The following is a 23,071-nucleotide window of genomic DNA, read 5'->3' as shown; positions in this document are numbered from 1 at the left end:
AAACCTTCATACCACCATGGACTATTGACTATACCTATTACCAATATCATTAAGATTAAGAGGCTGTATACAGCGACACCATATCTAATTATATATACGGGGTGGACATGCCAAATACTCTGTTAGTAAAATATTAGGACGTGATCAAAATATCAGGAAGTCATAATTACATGTGGATGAATAGTGCACTCATCCTCTTCCTAAAATATAAGTACATTTCAACTGAACAGTAAAGCTAGTACTAAGATAGAAGAACATATAAAGAGACAAGACAGTTTGATACTGAATCCAACTCAAAATATTTAATTATTAGATGAACTCAGAATATTTATGATCTACATGTATATGCAAATTTATTTACATAAAATATCCATAAAAGGATCTGTGAATGAATACTGATTAATGTTTATGAACATGATGTACGATAAGTAAATTTATTTACATGAACTTCTAATAAAGGGATCAGCTGACGAATTCTCATAAAGAATTATGTAATAGAGAATTACTGCTAGACTAAGTCTGACAATGATTTCCAATAATCAACTAACGTTACATGTTTGATTTATGGATGTGAATAAATTCTTCAGTATACATGTATTTACACAATAATTTGACTTTGGTCTCAAATAAATTATTGAGTGGGATTCATTTCATCTAAATTAATATAAGAAATGACTAAAAGCAGAAAAAAGTTGCTTAAAAAAAAAGAAATGCAATCGTGAACTTGATTGTCTGTTTCGTTTTACAGATAATTGATATACATACATGTATAAAGATGCATGATTTTACCCTATTTTTATATATATACAGGACGCAAAAAACTGACATGGATAGTAACTATTAAATCATGTAAATGGGGGCATAATTCTTTCTAAAAACATTATTTCCTAAATCTAACATTACAACATGCAAAAAAGGAGGCAACCATTGAGTGTTCCTTTTGAGGTGCTGTTTTCAAAATATGAGTTTGATTCCTGGCTACAATTGAAATGTAAATGTGAGAACACTTTTTGTTTTGACAAAGTTTAACAAAATATTATTTATGTTTATTTGTTTTTTTAGCCAGTTTGAAAATAATTAAAAGCCCTCAGCTGTATTCTTATATGTTAATCCCAAATTAAAACTATTTTGGAAAATCAATCACACAGGTTTAAATAGTTTGATGGGTAATTGTAATGAAGAATACCACCAGAGATAAATAAAACTCCAACAAAGAGCAGCAAGAATAATTTTCGATGCCCCTTTCTTTACACCATCAAAGAACTTTCTGACAGATTAAAATTGGTTTAGTTTCCCAGACAGAATTTCTTGTTTTTATTTAAAAGTTTGCTTCAACGAACATATGACGAAAGTCTACAAAATCAAGAAACCAAAAACAATCATTTTCCATCTACCTCTTACATGTATACAACAAATTATCTAAATGAATGTTAGAGCAGTCAGGTTTGAATATAGGAAACTAAATCAAATTCTACAAATGATTTAACATAAAGATAAAGCTCAAAGGTATTAAAAGAAAATAATGCAAACAGACAAAAAATAAAATGTATGTAAGTTTTATGTGTACAAGCAATATAAATAATATAATATCGAACACTTACATGTGTACTTTCATGGTGTAATAATGGTGTTGGTTCAAAAATGTACACTTTACTTTTATATGATGCTGCAATCTACAAAATAAACAACAATATTGCCTGGTTAATATGTACTTTTGTCTGGTGTCCTTCCCAAACAAATCTATTTTAATGTTTTTTTATATTTACAGTAGTACCGGTAGACTTCTCTTTTTACTCAAGATATTTTTTGTTTTGTTATTGTCTTAACAACAATGAATATTCAGGCTAACTTTGGTCGAAAATGATGTGAAAAAAAGGTGACTATATTTAAAAAAAATAATGATGATGGATAACAACAAATGTATGTAATGTTTTATTTCATTAAATTTTTTGTTGCACAAGTGAAAAACAATCTGCTTTCAAACTGAGAAGCATGGCATAAAGACCTTTTATAAAATCATGATTACCCTATTATGATCTAATTGGTTTATGGTTGTTAATACATACATGTATTTATTTCACTCCATGTTTATAACAATCCATTTGTATATAGTTGCCATGGGTAACCCTACAATTACTATATATGTTGGTGGCAAATATTTACCTTCCCTGAATCTGTAGAACAATCTATACAGTTGACCTTTATGTTGCCATGGGTTACACCAGGAATTATCTGTACTCTCTGGAAATCACTGGCGAGTATAACTATATCACATCCAGCAGCATAGGCCTGAAAGTTTATAAATAATAATTCATCTACATGTATAGTACTCTTGTTACCATCGGAACACTATAAATAAAACCTTAAGTCGCAATTATAATTTTGATCCAAGTGAAATGACAATTATGTATCCTTAGCAGTGTCATATACATATATTGAAAGTTAAATACATGTTTGATACTAATATTTCTGTACACATGACTGTTTCTGATCAAAAGCTTGTGAAGCAATAGATACATTTTTTGTACAATTAGTGGACACAATGGGTCTCTTTTCTTTCCATTATAATTACATTCTGGAGTTATAAAAGTAACAGTTTTGTATCATAACCAACATTACTATCATTAGTCCTTAACCCTTATCCAATATCAAATAAATAGATTATTGCCCTAATCCAGTATAAACCTCCAAGGTTATCAGTTTTTAGTTTAATTACTTAACGCTAATATACTGTAAAGAAGATGATTGATGTGTAAGGATGTTGTAATTGTTCTCAGCTTCATTGCTGTTTAATTTTGAATAACATATTGATCTCAATTTTAATCAAGACATACCCAATAACTATACTTAAAAGTGCGGTTTCAGGCTGCAAAATCCATTTATGAATATTCAGGAAATTACACGTCAACTCAAAACCTCTAAAGATTAAAATAAACTCAAAACTTCCAATGATTTAAACATTTCTTATTCTGACAATTGAGATAAATGTTCCATGGGAATTTTCGTTCAGTGAAAGGCAATAGAAAGAGAAAACAGATATATCACCAAGTCAGGATTTTTCATGTTTTATATGAGATAAAATTTTACAGAACAAATAAACTTGTAACTTTAGAAAACATTTATACATCAGTTCTATAGTCTTTTTGTGCAACTTATTATAACACTGAAAATAAAATGCTCCGCTGGGCGCAGCTTGATACGACCGCAGAGGTCGAACCCTGAACAGTTGGGGCAAGTATGGACACAACATTCAAGCTTGATACAGCACTGAATTTGGATTGTGATTAAATATTTGACACAACATAGGTTTCTGACACAGAATGAATGTGGTCTAAGAACTTAAAAATTTTTAATTTACCTATTCAAACCATATCATTATTATTTGCTTTTATATATAAATCTGAAATAACCAGTTTAAAATGGAAAATTTTAAAGAAAAAAAAAGGAAAAAAAAGAACCCCCCCCCCCCCCCCCATTTTTCGAACCCCCTTATGATTCATCACCCCCAAACTCAATCCCAGCCTTCCCTTTGTGGTATGGTACCTTGCAGTACAATTTCAGAGAGATCCATACACTTGAACACAATTTTTTGTCTGGAAACTAGAAAAATGCTTGTTTTTTTGCCCCAAATTCCTAAACATTTAGGGCAATTACCCCTAAATTCAAACCCAGCTTTCCCTTTGTGATGTGGAACCTTGTAGTACAATTTCATAAAGATCCATTCACTAACACACAAGTTATTGTCCTGAAACTAGAAAAATGCTTGTTTTTTGCCCCTTTTTGGCCCCTAATTCCTAAAATTTTGAGGCAATTACCCCCAAAATCAAATCCAGCATTCCCTTTGTGATATGAAACCTTGTGGTACAATGTCAGAGAGATCCATACACTAACACACAAGTTATGTCTGGAAGTTATAAAAATGCTTATTTTTGGCCCCTAATTCCTTAACTGTTAGTACCATAACCCCCAAAATCAATCCCAACCTTCCTTTTGTGGTATTGAACCTTATGGCAAAATTTCATAGAGATCCATTCACTTAAACTAAAGTTAGAGTGCGAAAACCAATGTGTCTTCGGACAACGACGACGCCGGACGACGACACCAACATCATACCAATATACGACCGCAAAATTTTTTTGCGCTCGTATAAAAATGGGAAGTATAAAATGCATGCACTGATCATGAAGTATACTCATGAGAAATATTTGTTTGAAATTTATTGATAAGTGTTTTGATAATCAGTCATAAAGTCAAGATTTTTCCAATGAATTCCCTTGTTTTTATCAAGACATATAGAACAGTGATTTGTTACCAGCACATTGAAAATATTGGCATAGCTAACTTTTTAAGAGAAACAGATTTCAATGTACAAATGTAGCACTATTATTTCATGTTCAGCTCATTGTTTTTTTAGCTCATTGTTGAAGGTCATATGATGACAAGTAGTTGTTTACATTCTTGCACTTTTGTCTTTGATGAATAGTTGTCTCATTGGAAATCATACCACATTTCCTTATTCTTAAAAGTTTTAAAAGCTTAACCAGTGTGAAACAAAAATGCCAATAAAGTGTCAGCCGTAGCCTTAAGTATAGTCTACTGATTGAATGAGTATATCCATTTTCATTGAACAAGTACACATTTTGTTTAGGAGCCAGCTGAAGCCCGCCTCCGGGTGCGGGATTTTCTCGCTGTGTTGAATACACATTGGTGGCCTTCGTCTGTTTTCTTCTCTTTGGTCAGGTTGTTGTCTCTTTGACACATTCCCCATTTACATTCTCAATGTTATCATGTATATGTTCACTCCTCCCCAAGATCTTTCAATTATGTCATTACCCCAAGAAGATGTCTATGAGCTAAACAGTTCTACTTTTCCAATGGGTGTATATCCACCGATACTCCCCTCCCAGGTATCTGACATTGAAATAATATTTTTTCATGTGTATATCAATGGATTAATGTATTGACTAAGTCTACGGCTATTTTTTTGTATGACACACAAGTGACAATGAAGTAAAGTATTGATTAACAAATGACTTCTGGTCAGCTGTAGAAAATAAGCACTTAATTAGTAGCCATGAGAATTCTATATGATTTGTGCTTTGAAATGAGCTTCCAGTACTGTCAATTTAGAAATTTCAACAAAGATTTCATTAATTGCAAAAGAATGCATCAGGATAAGGAATGCAATAAATTAAAACTTCAGTTTTTTATTTGAGGCAGTTATCATGGTTATAGTGTATCACAACATGTGTATAAATCACATTGCTAAATGCCACTAATTTATAAATGTTTTATATTATTTGACCTTGTTATGTTGATGGTGTTCAAGATTCGCTAGAAATAAACGTAATAAGCACCTATTATATTTTTAATTTACAGCAGAAAGGCAAGAGAACCATTCTACCTTCATGACCTTAAATTAAATGAGAAAGTTCCAAATTGGTAAGGGAAACAAAATTATAAAGACCTGTTTTTTTCTTATCAACTCTATGTCATCAGGCTTAATCCTTGCCTCTTTAAATCATTTGTAATTAGAGGCAACATAAAGCTCTCTCACATGCAGTTTTGTGCTTTTTGTCTACAAAGCAGTAAAATTATGAGTATAAAATGAAAAGTGAAACCTGTCAATAGGAATCCCCATTAAACATTGGTGTTCATATTAGACAATCCAAACAGATTTCACTGTTTATATATACAAAATATCTAGGGCTGGAATAGTTTTTTTGTAGCATGAGAGTTAGAACCTTAGCAATTTAATTGCTATCAATGAAAAATATTTGATACAACTGTATTGGTTTCAATCAACAATAGACAATATATCACATGTATCACAAGATTGATCTTTATAAATGTTACTTTCTAAACAATTTATTAGCAGATAATAGAGAAATTATTGAAATCAATTACTGACAAATAAATAGTCCTAAACATTCTAAATGCTTTGCATCAAAAACAAAAACAAATGTCTCCTTTACCGAAGAACAAACATGACAAAATAGGAATTTGATCTAAGCCATTACTGATGATCAATATTTCACCATAGGTCAATGTAAAATACACTTTTATCATAAAAGTCTCTCATAACCACAAATCTCAAATTAATAACTGGTACATAATTAAGAAAAAAAGACCAAATGTTTAATCCTACCACTAATGTTACTTGATTAAGAATCAATTGGTTGTTGGTTGCTTAACACCCAATTGCAAATATTTCATGCATGTTCAGGAGAACAAATTAACGATATTAAAAATCAAAATCAATTTTGTGTCCTATAATGTATTATATCATTTTTCCCACTTTTATTACAAATCAAAAAAGATATATAGAACAAAAACAAGGAAATGAACACAACATGACACAAACCATGCAAACCATGGAAAAGAAACAAAATATGACACAAATCATTGAAAAGAAACACAACATGACACAAATCATGGAAAAGAAACATAACATGACACAAATCATGGAAAAGAAACACAACATGACACAAATCATGGAAAAGAAACATAACATGACACAAATCATGGAAAAGAAACACAACATTACACAAAACAAGGAAAGGAACACAACATGACACAAACCATGGAAAAGAAACACAACATGACACAAACCATGGAAAAGAAACAAAATATGACACAAATCGTGGAAAAGAAACATAACATGACACAAATCATGGAAAAGAAACACAACATGACACAAATCATGGAAAAGAAACACAACATGACACAAATCATGGAGTATAAACAAAACATGACACAAAACAAGGAAAGGAACACAACATGACACAAACCATGGAAAAGAAACACAACATGTCACAAATCATGGAAAAGAAACACAACATGACACAAATCAAGGAAAGAAACACAACATGACAGAAATCATAGAAAGAAACACATGACACAAATCATGACTTAGAAACACAACATAAACATGATAAACAGATGAAACAAAGTATGTCAGAAACATTGCAACAAATGCCTTAGAAATACTGCATGATTCAAAACATGACTCATCTGGATTTCTAGAATAACCTCATCATTTCCAAAGAATCTAATTTAATATTATTTGCAGGAGAAAGACTGAATGATTTCATGGAATAAAGACTGGCATTAATACAACATGACTGAACAGCTTGACACAGACAATAATACTTGACAGAACATATACTCAAAACTTTAAGCCAAAGAATATGAACAGATTCTCAAACAAATATTTGAGATACATGTGGTACCGCACTAAGAATCTGACTATAGAAAAATCTAGCAAATTAACTCAACTTTAAGTTTAATAAAGGTTTAACTTTACCTTGATGAGGATGTATCACTTAATTTTTGTAATTTTGTAAAATTATACACTTTCATAAAATATTTACATATTAAACTGACTATATTCAATATTCAATAATCAATTCTATAGAAGAAGAAAAATCCCTATACTGTGATCAGGTGAAATCAATCAACATACAGAGTAAAAGACTGGCTTTAAAACAGTCTGACAATACAAGACATTTTCTTAAATAATTTATTGGTTAAATTCAATAAAGATATTTACTTTTGCCTGTCTTGTATTATTAATTCTTTTCTTTCTATCAGATGTCCGTCAAATTCATCTCATATTTCTAACTAATTCTAGAAATCAACATGTCAGCTGACAATTTGGTATACGTTTCTTTATAATTCACATTTCTCTCAGACATCAGACATGTCAGAGGGGTTGGAACAGAAACAAGGGATTTAAAACTCTTAATTATAAAGTGAAATTATGAGGAAATTCTAAAATAATACGGAAATCAAATTCAAATACATATATACATGTAACATAACCAGATAACACAGGGTTGTAAAAAATATGTCAAAGGTAAAAAAAGAAGTTTTTCGAATGTAGTTCCATTAAATCAAGTGGCATTATCCAAAAAACAGTTGGCTGTAATGTTTGTCTTTGTACGAGAATTCTGATTGTAGGCGTCTAATCATAAATCAATGTCTACATATATATAACAGAGCCTTTTATTAATCAGTTAATTGGTCCATGTAGTATTTCTATAGCTTCCTTAACTAATGGAGTCAATAAACATTTATATCCTAACCTATAAAACTATGACAAAATACTATGATTATACTACAGCAAACAAAATATCATCATGATCATAGCCATAGATTATTTCGTGCAGTCTGGAGATAATTAAAAATTCTAGAAAAAAAAGAATGATTCAAAGACCACTTTTCCAGTGTGGTCATTAACTCTTTTCTGTATAAGGTTTCTTTTGTCATAAATCATGCATTGTCACACCACTGTATCAAATAACTCACAACTAAGAAAACTATCCTTACTAAAGCAGAAGAATCTAAATTATGAATGAAACTTTTATATAAACTGGTGGACAGTTGACTCATTGGCAGTCATACCACATCTCCTTATTTCATATTCGTGTACATGTATGTAAGAGGATACCAAATATCCCTTTCTTTTGTGTAAGGGTTGCTTTCTAATTAATCTACCCCACATCTCTTTAATATTCAGAAATATCAAAGGTCTAGTAGAAGTACTTCTTTATAAACATACTTTATATAAAAAATAGAGGCTCTAAAGAGACTGTTTTGCTCACCTAGGTCTATGTGCATCTTCAACAATGGACACTCTCTAACATTGTGGACTAGAATAGAATTCAGGACAAAAATCTCTTTTTGTGTTGATCTTGTACTGCTGATCATTTTTCTGTTTGGTTTCTCTCTATCTGCTTTAGTTTTTGCCCAAAACACATGAGGGTAAAAGTCATTAAAGGGCAATCACTCCTATAAAGAATCTCCAAACTATATCAGCAAAATCATACTTGTTTGAAGAATCAAGATCTTGTCTTGCTGATCATTTTTGCTATTTCAAGTTTCTATCTATGTATTATTGTTTTTAAGATATTAGGCAAAAACACAAAAAAAATGGTAGAAATCATATATATTCAATAACAAGTCGACTGCAAATTCCCCCAGGACTGAGGAGACTTACCCGGTAATTGTAGATCTTGTCTTGCTGATCATTTTTGCTGTCAAAAGTTTCTATCTATCTATTGTAGTTTTAAAGATATAAGGCAAAACAGCAAAAAAATGGTTTAAATCGTCATTAAAGGGCAATAACTCGTATAAAAAGTCGTCTGATGACTTCGGCATTTAAACTTAGTAGACAAGTAGGCAAATTTTTTAAAATGGTAAAATTCCGTCATTATAAGGCAATAACTCCTATATGTCTGACAGTTCTGACGTTCATGGATAATAGGCAGAGCACAACATTCTGAACATTTCTGTCTCCATCACATTTTCTCTGTTTAAAGTGGTTTTCAAAATAATAGACAAAACTCACATTTTACCACTATGTTCTATTTTCAGGCATGTCTGCCATCTTGGTTGGCAGGTTGGGTCATCGAACACATAGTTTAAACTAGATACCCTAATATTGATTGTGGTCAAGTCTGGTTAAATTTGGCCCTGAAGTTTCAGAAGAGAAGAAAAAGTTAAAAGTTAATGGATGATGATGACAAAGGATGACAAGTGATGAGAAAAGCTCACTTGGCCCTATGGGCTGCCCAGGTATAGGGCCCAGTGAGCTAAATAACATAAATTTCAAATTACATATACCTGTAGAAAACCTCAAAGTCATTGAAGCAAGAATTCATGTTTTTACAATGCATGTCATTGTCATATAAATTTGTAAAAAGTGGGGTATGTCCACGGCAAAACAGGAAAATAAATGGTGATTTTACGAACGAAAAAAACAGTTGCACGTCATGCACGTTGCTTTTTATCAATTTTCTGGAAACATGGTAGTTTCAGAAGTGCCACAGGGCACAGCCATAGGACCCATACTTTTTCTCGTCTTTATAAATGACCTCCCAGAATCTGTCAAATCCAGTGTAAATTGTTTGCTGATGATTGCCTGATTTATCTGCCTATAATTAGATTAAGCTGCAAGAGGATTTAACTCAACTAGAGAAATGGGAAAAAGATTAGCAGATGGCAATCAATCCACAGAAATGTACTGCCATACATATCTGCAAGAAACACAACCTGATCAAGTTTGACTACCATCTTCATGGTCATACCCTTGAAAGTGTCCCAGGTTGGAAGTAACTTGGCGTTTACATCAGCAAGGATCTGTTGTGGCGAGAGCACATCAACCAGACAATTGCAAAAGCTTCATTGAAAAAATAGCTGACTTTCAGTTTGAAGAATATCAACAGTGATCAAAGTAGTGGTACAATTTGCGTTTTCAATAATCGTTGATCCTTCAAAATAATATATGTGCACTGTCATTTAAAATAGTGCAGCTGGTCGATTTAAACAAATCTATGTGGTGGCATTAAGCTGGTAGTCCTTAATACAGTAAAAATTAAGGGAAATCTGTTGGGTGGATTGAAAAACGGTTGCATAGTACAGTATTTGGAAGCTCAATACAGGTAGTCTTTAGCTAGGTCTAAGTTTGTTCCATTTGATATTTCCTTGTTTAATTTAGCGGTCATCCTGTTGGTAGCCACTTTAGTTTTTTATGGTATACAAAATGTATGGTCTAGATATATACACAATAAAATGCTTCGCTGAGCGCAGCCTGATACGACCGCAGAGGTCGAACCCTGAACAGTTGGTACAAATTTGGACACAATATTCAAGCTTGATACTCAATACTGTCTGAATTTGGATTGTGATCAAATTTTTGACATAATATAGATTTCTGACACAAAATAAATGTGGTCAAAGATCTTACAAATCTATTGCCCAATACCATGCAATATAAGATTTCTTCTTGAAACTTTTCAAAAATTCAAAATTTGAAAATTTTTGGAAAAAAAATCCCCCCCCCAACTTTTTGAAACCCCCCTTGGAGTATTAACCCCAAAACTCGATCCCAGCCTTTCCTTTGTAGTATGGAACCTTGTAGCACAATTTCAGAGAGATCCATACACTTAAACACAAGTTATTGTCTGGAAACTAGAAAAATGCTTGTTTTTGGCCCTTTTTTTGGCCCCTAATTCCTACATATTTGGGCAATTAACCCCAAACTCAATCCTAGCCTTCCCTTTGTGATATGGAACCTTGTGGTACAATGTCAGAGAGATTCATACACTTACACACAAGTTATTGTCTGGAAACTAGAAAAATGCTCGTTATTGGCCCCTTTTTAGCCCTTAATTCCTAAACTGTTGGCCCCATAACCCCTAAAATAAATACCAAGGCCAGACTTAAAAATATTTCTGTTTGCCCAAACCCTACCCACCAGTCTCAGGTGTGGGTAGGTAGGTAGGGAAATTTTTTTTTTTTATACTTTTAGAGAAAAATAGGGGAAAAATTATTTTACCTTGTAAACAACTTTTAAAATGAAAGACTATTATAGAGTTTTGTATAAATTGTCAGACACATATATGCCAGGATCTATATGTACTATAAAGATCTTTTCTATAAACAGTTTTTTTTCAGCATTCCACCTCAATGTTCACACTTTTTTCTGAATGTTTACATTGTAAATACAGACAAACATTTTAAATGAGTTTATACTCAGTACTACGAGAGAAAAATATTTCACTGAAATAAGAAAAGAGATCACTAATAAAATCACACCAACAAGATGGAACTGCACCTTCACGAACAAAACTGCAATAGTACAATTGCTTATAGACTGTTCAAAATATAAGGAGCTGTTTGATAACTGTGAAAAATTCCAGGAAAATATTGAAAACAAAACCAGAAATATGTTATTCCAAATGCATATAGAAAGATTGAAAATTATGGATAACAAATAGCAAGACATATGATATATTTCATATACGTATATATATATATATATCTCAAAATGGAGGAAATGACAAACAAATGAAAATAGTGATTATCATGATTATCATAAGTGACATATATATACCGACACAGAGTCTGTCATATAACAATTGCAAGAAATGTAAAGAAGCTCTGGACAAATATTAAAAGCTATGAAAATGAAATTAAAGAATTAATAAAAAGGTCCCTGTAAATATGCCATGCATGATACTTTTATTGTTTTATATTTATATGTGCTGTACATATGTTGGAAGAAACTTTTTTGTTTTATTCTTTAAAATTTTAAAGTTAAGGAAAAACTCCATATATATTTGGAGGTTCTAATTAAAGGAGGCTCATACTAAGAAGAAGAAGTTTATTTGAATACAAAATTCAAATACAAAGCACTTGAACAAAACACTGTTGACAGAACTTCTGTCAGAATAATAACATTTTAATCAAATTTTAATGCCAAATCAAATTCCTGAACAACTTCCTCAAAGTCGGGCTCAATGAGTGTCCCAATCGGTCAGAAACAGTCACACAAATTTCAACAGTTTTCTGTAGCATGAAATCGTCATCACACACTTTATCAAACACCTCTTTCCATGTTTTTGTGTTTTCAAAACGATAGAATTTGTTGGAAACTATGGGTTTTGATTTTAATCCAACCTTTATTTGTACTAGACGGTAACATGTTGTTTTTCATCCATATCAATTGGAGGCTTTAATACATAACCCCAATTGTCCTGTGATAAAGCGCAGTCAGATCGGATCAGGTTATTCTATGCAACAAACTCAAGACGGATACTGATACGAAAACATCACGAATTTTGAATAAAAAAAGATTTTGACTTGGGTGCTTTTTTATGGGTCGGTCGGGTTAGGGCAACCCAACCTATTCTTTTTTATGGCCCAACCTTCTACTTGTGGTATTAAACATTGTCATACAATTTCAGAGCAAAAGAAATACTTATACACAAGTTAAATTCCTAAATGATTGGCACCATCATCCCCAAAATCAATCCCAACCTTCCTTTTGTGGTATTGAACCTTCTTAAAAAATTTCATAGAGATCCATTCACTTAAACTAAAGTTATTGTCCGGAAACCAATGTGTCTTCGGACGACAATGCAGACGACGACGACGACAACATCATATCATTATACGATCCCAAAAAATTTTTTGCGGTCGTATAAAAAAGGGGGTGGGGGCGGGGGAGAGTTTGAGGTGGTATGTGTACATAAAACTGGTTAAGTATGATTTCATAATTAAGATTTGTGTTCAAAATTAAGAAAATCCCTGGTTTGTTAGTACTTCGAGTCTTCGAATTCACATAACATATGTGATGATTTGTGCATACATTCCAGAAAAAGTTATCATTAAATAAAGGAAAGATTTTATACATGTTATACTACGAAATAATATCAGTTTGAACCACACATAGTGCCAAGGATGTGAAGCCAGAGCTCCAGATTAGCTGCGTATTTGCGTGAGCAAGCAATAAAAAAAATTGAAAACCCAATTCAATTGACGATTGCAGCGTTCAAAAACCCAATTCATGCAAAGGAAAACCCAATTATATGTCAAAACCATGCGTTCTTAACCCTTCTAGTCGCTATCGTGTGCGTTATTTACCCTTATCTATTACATTGTCGTCGCGTAAATCTATTTTTGTAATATTTATGATTGGAAATGTCCTTTCATTCTAAAAATAAACACATATTTCGATCTTCTCTGCATTTATCCAATTAGCATAAGTCATGTGATCATAATTATTTGCGTATTGATCGGGATTTATCGTTACACATCAATGCACATAGCAATGAATTAAAACGAAAGTAAATTTTCGGTAAATATATTGAATAGGAGCATGATTTCAGCTTCTTTTTGATAGCTGAGGGAAAATTATGATGATAACAAAACTCAGCTAGTGTTATCAGGAAGCGTCCCTCGGACGCACAGGTTCGTGCAATGTCGCGTCCAGGGCTAGTATGCGTGCCTGAACGAGAACATTAATTGTTACTGTTAGTACAACACGGGTTTGGTCTCCATATGACTAATCAGTGGTGCAAGAACTAAATCAGTCGGAACAGTTAAAGGCCAAATCAATTAATATAGTTGAAAATCAATGGAAACCAAAAGTTCTAATAAGGGACAACTAAAGACCAGATTTATGTAAATAAAATTAAACAAAAACATTCAAGTACCGGGTATTATTTTAGTTTTAAAAGAGTATTTTTTTTTCTTCTTCATTTTAGTTGATGAGTGAACACACATATTCGTTTTGACGTAAATGTAGCTTGCCACTTTCTTTGTTTTTGGTCTAATTGTTCTTATGCTATAGATAGTAGTCTTATTGGCAAGTGCGCATGCAGTACAACATTGTCATTTATTAATTTGATGTTGCAGGATTATTTAAATTGAATGTAGTCTCAGTCATTACCCCCCCCCCCCCCCCCCCGCAGGTCATATCCTTTACCTGGTAGTTCTAGTCAAGGTTTTATGGTGTATCTTAAATCAATTATGGGAACTACTTATAATTTAAAGAAAAAGTAGGTCTGGCAAACAGTTGATAGGACTGGTAGACTGTCTTACAGGACACAATGTTCACAAATACTACATAAAAGTCTAAAAACTTAGCCACACCTACTCCAAATAAACTGACAGGTGATAGTATGTGCTCTAGAAAAGTAATTAGTTACTGTCCCACTAGTGACACCAGTTTATGCAAGTTGAGAGAAAATCCAAACGGTTTAAACTAGACACAAATTAAACGAACAATTGCTTGTAAGGGTATAAACTAAATAAAACAGCTATCACATATATATAATGAAAGAAACATATTTAAGATGGATGAACATCTCCGTTTGATGTAATTTCATTATAACATACCTAAATCTTGTTGATGAAAAAACCCAATACATTAAGGAGCTTGGTGGTGAAAAACTCAATTTGATATTTGCTTGAGGGGTGAATTAGAATTAATAATGCAATTGAAAAAACTATTTCACTCAATTACATAAAAAATGGTGGGTAAAAACCCCAATTTGTAAATTCTTATCTGGAGCTCTGTGAAGCTTAGCTTTCTCATTTAAAACATGTCTTAAATTCAAACAATTTTTATTGAAAATGATTGCTATAATCATGACATACTTTAATTTCATGAAATTTTCTTTATGTACATGGTTTCACCCTTAAGATTTTTTGTACTGTGTGTCCACAATTAGGAATCCCCTGTTTTGACAGTTCTTAAAATGTCTGGTGATTTCAAGCATGCCTTCTAAAAATAGCTAATTTTTAATACAGGAAAGGTTTTATACTACAAAATTTAGTTCAGTGTGAACAAAACAGACTGCCAAGGATGCGGAGCAAAATTTTTTTAATTTTGATAAAAATTTTACTTAAAATGAAACCAATTTTATTTGATGATGAATTTTTTTTTTAATGGAAAATGGCGAAATATGGTTAATCATGTGATTGCAAATATAAATCTATGCTCAGACTTATCAATTTTAATCTTTTTTGTCCCTTCAGAAGACTAAAACAATTACAAGGACAATTCTTCTTGTGTAACATTGTGGATATGATGAAATCAGGTGATGCACGATATCACCAGTCGTGCAGACACAGGGGTTCCACTGTATATCTATTTAAGTAAAAATATCAAATGACTTTAGTAATATTGCACTAGTAAGAAGTTGCATTCAGACAGAAATAGCGTGAATGGAGAAATCAGAATGAAACAAAACAAAGAATTACTTCCCTGTTTCAAGATACAAAAATGTGCTGCCTACTTTCACTTTTAGATTACAAAGTACATGATGTTTGGGGGTCTGTTTCCAACTTAATAATTACAAAATAAATTTAGCTTATTAACGTTTTAGGATTGAACAATTTAGTTGTTGTTGAGCCTGATCAATAGCCCTAAATTGCTTAATATTGATATAAAATTTGATATTATTGGGGTCCAAATTTAGATGGCCAAATATTAATTTATTTATCCAGTCTTTTATTACACATGTTGTATGTAACAGGTGTTAGGAAATATTGCCTATTTAAATCAAATGAACAGCGTTTTATTGTTGTTTTCTTGGTTAATAAGCTTGTGAAATGCTTACAGAAACTTATTTTACACAACGACAAAATGTCAAATGTTATAATCAGGTGACACTGTCTGATCGTGATCAGGATCGCTTCCTGATACAAGTCATGTTTACAAACATTTACCGTGAAATGTATGCCTTCAACGCTTCCTACAGCGTAGCACTGATCACCAGGATTACATGCACCCGTTAGGACCTGATGTCGGTTCATGTTTTTCTACTTCTTTTCAGTTAACATCACATGTTTAGCATGTAAATATGTAATCATCGAAACTCCTCCTCAGTCGTCGCCATAATGGGTCAATTTTAACAGGGGAGCTAATCTGACGACCAAAGATTGCAGCACAATCAAACAGTTTCTTTCCAAGTTCTAAAATATAATAATAATAATAAAATTCTTTATTTAACGAAGGTAACTCATTTAACAATGACATGTTAATCTTCCCTGAGGCCTTCAAAAACTATTAATACACTGAATAGAAAGGGAAAAAAAATACAAACAAAATAAAATACATAATACGTTATATAAATAATAGTCATATTTGACAAACAGAAAACAGGTTGTAGAGTGAGAGACCCATATTCGCCGCATAATTCGTTCATTTCTACTTTCATCCGACCTACATTCGAATATTTGGAACTTTTTATGAAGGTTTCAGAAATTTAACTACATGAAAAAAATGTTTTGTAAAGAAATTATCTTTAAAACATTGGTTATTTGTTCTAAAAACGAACACAGACTCAAGAGTTAATCAAGTTGTTCGTGTATCATGGGGGACACATTTTCGCCGCAATGTATGATATGACCATCCTCATTATCCTGGTATATTATAAAAACGAATGTTTGCAATTACATGAATTAGCTTGAGAGATCATTCCTATACGATTTTTCTCACAAATATCTACTTTAAGACTGCGCATGATTGCCATATCATGAAATCTTACATGATTGCCAAAATCATATAAAAACACCTGCGTATTTCTCAGTATGTGCGAATAACCTTGGAATTCAGGGGTAAAGAGGAATATCAACAGTCGTAACATTACAAACAGCCTTTACCATCTATTTAGGCAAGTATTGGGTAAAGGCACACAAATTTTACAGAAAAAATAGCAAAACGGCGAAAATGTGTCCAAGGCGAATATGAGCCACCCACTCTAAGTGTAAATGGGGTGATTTCAGAAGTGTGTAATATTACATGTGGTGTCCCTCAAGGTAGCTTACTGGGTCCACTTTTGTTTTTGATCTATGTCAATGATGTTCAAACTAGCATCGACTCAGACTGTAAAGTTTTGGTATATGCAGATGATACTGCAATTTTATTTTCCCATATAGACCCTGGGGTCATCTCGCATAAATTATCCAGAATGCTGGAATCATGCCATGATTGCGGTTAACTGACAATAAATTGTCCCTACATTTGCGAAAGACGGAGAGTATAGTTTTTGGTCCTGGTCGAAAACTTCGGTCTTTAATACCGGGTGATTTTGCTATCTCCTGTAATGGTATTAATATTGAATCCAAAACTTTTGTAAAATATTTGGTAATAATAATTGATCAGTTTTTAACTGGTGATTTTATTGCCAACTCTATAGTGAAAAAAGTCAATAAAAGGCTTAAATTTTTATATAGAAACAAAGAATGTCTAAATTTTCAATCTAGGAAAACTTTGTGCTCTTCACTGATTCAATGTCATTTTGACTATGCATGTGCATGCTGGTATGAAGGTATATCAAAACAAATGAAGAATAAACTTCAAGTGGCACAAAATAAGATTGTGAGATTTATTCTGCAATTACATCCCAGAAAGAGTGTGACATATATTGAATTTAAGAAATTGGGCTTTTTAGATATTAGTAATAGAGTCAAACAACTAAGACTCAATCATGTTTTCAACATTTTTAACAATATATGCCCAAATTATTTACATACTAATTTTGTTAAAATGAAACATCTTTCAATACAAGATCTAGTAGTAAAAAACTTTTATATACCAGGAATTAAAGGGTGTGAATCCACCACTTTCTTTTATAATGGAATAAAAGACTGGAATTCGTTACCAGACATGATTAAAAGTTGCTCTAAAAAATATAATTTTAAAGTACAAGTGAAAAAGTTTTTGATGGATAAATTTAAATCCATCTTTAATAGTGAATTTGTTTTCTATTAATTATACTGGGGCTTTGACCATATATCTGTGATAAATTCTAAATGATTTGTGCTTGTATTTTCTATATGTCAACCCTTGGTGTAAACTGGAAGTCTCGTTATAAAAGGACCCCACTGGAAATAAGTTTTAATAACTTTTGTGGGTCATCCTAAGATATTAGGCTACAGTGAAAAATCTAGTCAATTTAAATTTCACTCATTATTAAATCTAGTCTATTCATATTATCAAAATATCATGAACATTTTCATAATTTTATTTTTTAAATTAAAATTTTTATCAAACATGTATATCATTTTAGTGTCTATAAACTATGTCTAGTGCTATATCTGTGTCTTTGTAATATTTTGTATCTGTCAAATTCATGCCTTTTTATCTTGAATAAATATATATATATATATATATAAAGCAGCTTAACAAGTTGAATAAGTACATATGCATTCAATAAAAGAAAAAAAAATACATTAGATTCATTTATTTTCATTCTGTAATATATTATTTGGCAAATTATTCCAGGTAATAAGACCAGAATATTTAAATGTTCTTTTAAAAAATTAGAATTAGGTCTTGGTACAAGAAGAAGTCCTGATGTTGTCGACCTGAGACAATAATTATAAAGATCAGTACAAGCAGTAAATTTAATAGATAGATAATCAGGTGCTAGACCATTCATACATTTAAACATTAACACAGCTTGAAAATATTGTATCCTCGTAAATATAGTCATCCATTCAAGCTTTTTAAACTTTAAAGTTGATGGAAAATCAAAAGAAACAGATAAAACTAATCTTACAGCACGTTTTTGGAGATTATGTATCCTTTCCAGATTACAGTTTGTGGTAAGACCCCATACTGTACATGTACAACAGTAGTCATAATGGGTAATATATAGCTATTGTAAAAAAGAATAAGACCCTTTAATGGTAAATAACGTTTCAAACTTTTTAACAGGTATATTCTGGTTGAAATAGTTTCACATATTTTATCAATTTGATTTGATCATGATAGATTTTTATCAATATGAATTCCAAGAAGTTTTTCAACTTCAACATTATCTAAAGCGATATTATCTTGTGATAAAACACATAAACATTCATTGCAGCTTTGCAGTTTTCTGTCTGATCCAACAAGCATACATTTTGATTTCTTGCTATTTATCGTCATATCATTTTCTTTACACCATTTAATAACATTTTCTAAGTCTTTATTCAAACATATATTTATATTTACAATAGATTTAGATGACAAATGCAAATTTGTATCATCAGCATATAGATCAGATTCTGTATATTCTAAAGTTAATGGTAAGTCATTGATATAAACAAGGAACAATAAAGGTCCAAGTGTTGAACCTTTGGCGAACTCCAATGATGATATATGAATACCCCTGCATTCTATTTTACATAAACAACAACATTTACTAATTGATACCGATAAATTGGGTCCTTGATAAGATTTTAAATTTTAACAATATATTTAATGTATGGAACCCCATGTGATTGTTGAACTTTTTATCAGTATTGACAAAAATAATCCTTATCACATTAATTACTTTTAAATTATTGGACACTGTTTAACACACCAATTAAACTTTTATCCATTTTAAAATATAATGTTTTAATCTTATGTCAGTCTGCTATGTACAGTGTATATACAAGTTTTACCTTTTATCCTCTTTATCCTTATTATTTTACTGTATTTTACCCTAACATAGTTAAAGTATCTTAATCTATTAATTTTTTAAAGTAACGCATTTTTTAAAAATATAAATAATAATATTTTTAATGCGGTGACCCTGCAAATAGGGTGGACTTCCAGAAGAAGAAGAAGATATAAGGAACCGAAGTAAAAGAGTCTGCACAGAGAAATAATTCTTTCTGATATTGCAGAAAGACTTATTTCTCTGTGCAGACTCTTTGCAGATGACACGTCGTTCAGCTGTGCGGATCGTGATGCATTGCATTGACCTACCGAATTAGGCTATTTACCCCTATTTGTGACATTTTTACCTGTTGTTTTTGTTTGTTTTGTTCACACATCGTTGTCAATATATAATGGAATATTTGATGCGACTGTCATACAAGTGAGAAGTTTAGCTAGCTTTAAAACCAGGTTCAATCCACCATTTTCTACATAAGAAAATGCCTGTACCAAGTCAGGAATATGACAGTTGTTATCCATTCGTTTGATGTGTTTGAACTTTGATTTTGCCATTTGATTGGGGACTTTCCTTTTTGAATTTTCCTCGGAGTTAAGTATTTTTGTGATTTTACTTTTTGCAAATAGAAACTGTGATAAACCATGATCTGGATAAGCTGAACGAATGATCCAAAAAATGGTTAGTGTCTTTTAATTCAGATAAAACAGAAATTATGTTATTTTCTAATGTTGAAATCCCAGAAATGAACTTTATATTCAATGATAAAAATATACCTATTACAAATATTCATAAACATTTAGGGGTTATATTTAGCAATGATGCTAAATGGAATGTCCACGTTGATAACATTATCTTAAGCACATCTAAACATATAAATATGCTAAGGAAGTTGAAATATAAACTGAGCAGAAAAAAATTAGTAAAACTCTATTTAGTTTTTATAAGACCTTTATTTGAGTATGCCAGTGAAGTTTGGGATAATATTGGGGTAGGTTATATCAATAAACTGGAGCAATTACAGCTCCAAGCTGCTAGAATAGTTACGGGGTTTAATACCTATATTCATAAGCTCAAGGGTTATTTATGAAGAACTTGGATGGGAAACATTAGCTGAAAGAAGAGAGAGAAAAAAAATTCAAATGTTTTATAATATTCAAAAAAATAATGTTCCAGAATATTTGACAAATTTAATTCCCCCAAAAATCCAAAGTATGACGGTCTATCCTCTACGCAATGGAAATGACACCATTATTCCATTCTGCAGACTAGCATTGACCAATGATTCATTTATTCCACCAACCATACGTCTTTGGAATAATCTTGATGATCCAACTCGTGATGCGGAATCAATAAATAAATTTAAAACGACAAAAAAAAAAAAAAAAAAAAAAAAAATTTACCCTCAGAGTAACATATTTGTACCGAAGCAATATGAGTTTGGAATTCGAAAACTGAATATTATTCTAACCCAACTTCGATGTTTTGCATCATCCTTAAACTATGATCTATATAGGGTCAATATTACTTCTGACCCTTCTTGCCGCTGTGGTGTTAATCGTGAAGATTCCTATCATTTCTTTTTTAAATGACTGTATATTATATTCAGACATACGAAATAAAATGTTTGAAAGTCTGCGCTGGCTTCCAAATGATTGTAAAATTACCATAGAACTACTAACCTCGGGTAGTTATCTTCTTCTTTTTCAAAAATGTCTTCGAGTTTATTAAAAGTTCGGAAAGATATCTAATTGTCTAGATAGCAAACCATGATCGCTCACACATCATCATCTAAGTAATAGTCTTCCTTTTTTATTTTGATATTTTTGTTTGTTTGTTTAATTTGTATTTTATTTTTTGTTTTTGTTTTCTAAATATTCATTTATTTATTTTTATTTATATATTTATTTTTTCTGTATTATTGTTTTCCTTCTGTCTTCACTTTTCTGTCTTTTGACATAAATCCATATATATATATATATATATATATATATATATATATATATATATATTAAATAGATATACCATTCTATACATGCATGCTCATACATATATTTTTTAGTATATTGCTATAAATGTTAAATGGAGAAGACTTCATAAGTCTGTTTGACTTGTGTCTTATCCAATTTGTACTTGAACAAATAAAATATGTTTAAACTAAACCGAAGTAAATAAATTGTTAACCGAATAATTTATAAACAATTACTGATGTATTACTTAATAGATGCGAATCACTGAGTATTGCTAAACTTCATAAACTGACTAAAAACGAAAACCCCTTAATTGATTGATTGATTCATTGATTGATTGATTCATTCATTCATTGGTGTTTCACTTAAACCGCCTTAGTGCAAAATTTCTATATGACGGTGAAAAACAATTATATTGACTAAAAGGTGCGATTAAAAATATCAGACAAAATATCTTCATAATCGAAAACTAAAGTTTTTCAGTAAAACGAAAACACATCACTTGATAGATATGTATGTGTTTAAGAATTCCTGCAGATGTATTGACAGTGTCTCTGACAAAGAAGATTTATTCTCTGTAAACAATCAAGATTTTTCTGATCTGACATACAAACTAGTAGTAAAACTTTACTACTTACTATGACACTTTATACTATTAAATTATGTACCTTGATGTTAGAATTTATCACTAAAATTTATGATAATTGGGACAACCTTTTTTTTTTCCCTATTGTTGGTTTTCCCTTTTACGGTATGATAATTTCAGTAGTACAAAAAAAAAACTTTTATAGCAGGGATATAGTGACAAAACGGTCAAGACATTTTCTTAATATATGTTTATCCAAAATGTAGAAATTTATTGTGGAAATATATTTCCACCTGTATGAATTTAATTAAAAGTGGCATTTTACAGCAACCTTTTTGGTGCCTTATATACGGTAGTATTGATAAAGCAATTATCATTTAAATATTGCTTTTTGTGTTTAATTCAAAAGACTTATCGATAAAACTTAAGTTTTAATTATACAATTGCAGTTCAGTCATTGCATCTGGTATTTTTAATGATGAACCTTGTTATATTCTGTCTCTTACAAAACTGTCGCATAACTGTCCAAATTCACATGTTTTGGCTCTGTTTTTTTAGTTCTGTGGCATAGTGGTCTATGTTTTCTCCTTCACTTATTGGATTGCAAAATTGTTCAAATTTCATTAGCAATGGTGCAATTTTGTCCTTTTCATCTTCTACGAAATTAAACGTGTTGAAAACTCAAGTTCTACGGCATCTTCTCCAATACAACGAAGTAACAGCGAACATTGCAACTTTTCTGCTTTTTCGTTGAACTCAGTAGCGTCTAGGTAAAACTGGAATTTTTGTTT

The 23,071-nt window shown here is 31.3% G+C and overlaps 1 protein-coding gene across 2 annotated transcripts in view; it reads right to left on the bottom strand.

Annotated features, from left to right (window-relative positions):
- LOC127734032 (dmX-like protein 2) overlaps positions 1-16,200 on the bottom strand; it is a 132,442-nt gene extending 116,242 nt beyond the window's left edge. Inside the window, exons 1-4 of one of the 2 annotated variants that reach the window (XM_052243591.1) lie at positions 16,024-16,200; positions 2,164-2,289; positions 1,602-1,673; positions 171-200 (exon numbers count right to left, since the gene is read on the bottom strand). In XM_052243591.1, the coding sequence (XP_052099551.1) occupies positions 171-200; positions 1,602-1,673; positions 2,164-2,289; positions 16,024-16,110 (315 nt within the window). In that variant the 5' untranslated portion in view covers positions 16,111-16,200. The remainder of the gene's footprint in view (positions 1-170; positions 201-1,601; positions 1,674-2,163; positions 2,290-16,023) is intronic. The other variant, XM_052243590.1, reaches the window with a different exon arrangement.
- Positions 16,201-23,071: the final 6,871 nt, after the last annotated feature.

This window comes from Mytilus californianus, unplaced genomic scaffold (assembly GCF_021869535.1).
Source record: "Mytilus californianus isolate M0D057914Y unplaced genomic scaffold, xbMytCali1.0.p SCAF_3, whole genome shotgun sequence".
In the NCBI taxonomy this organism is placed as follows: domain Eukaryota; kingdom Metazoa; phylum Mollusca; class Bivalvia; order Mytilida; family Mytilidae; genus Mytilus; species Mytilus californianus.
Note: the sequence above shows the minus strand (reverse complement) of the source record. Positions and strands in the feature narration are given on the sequence as shown.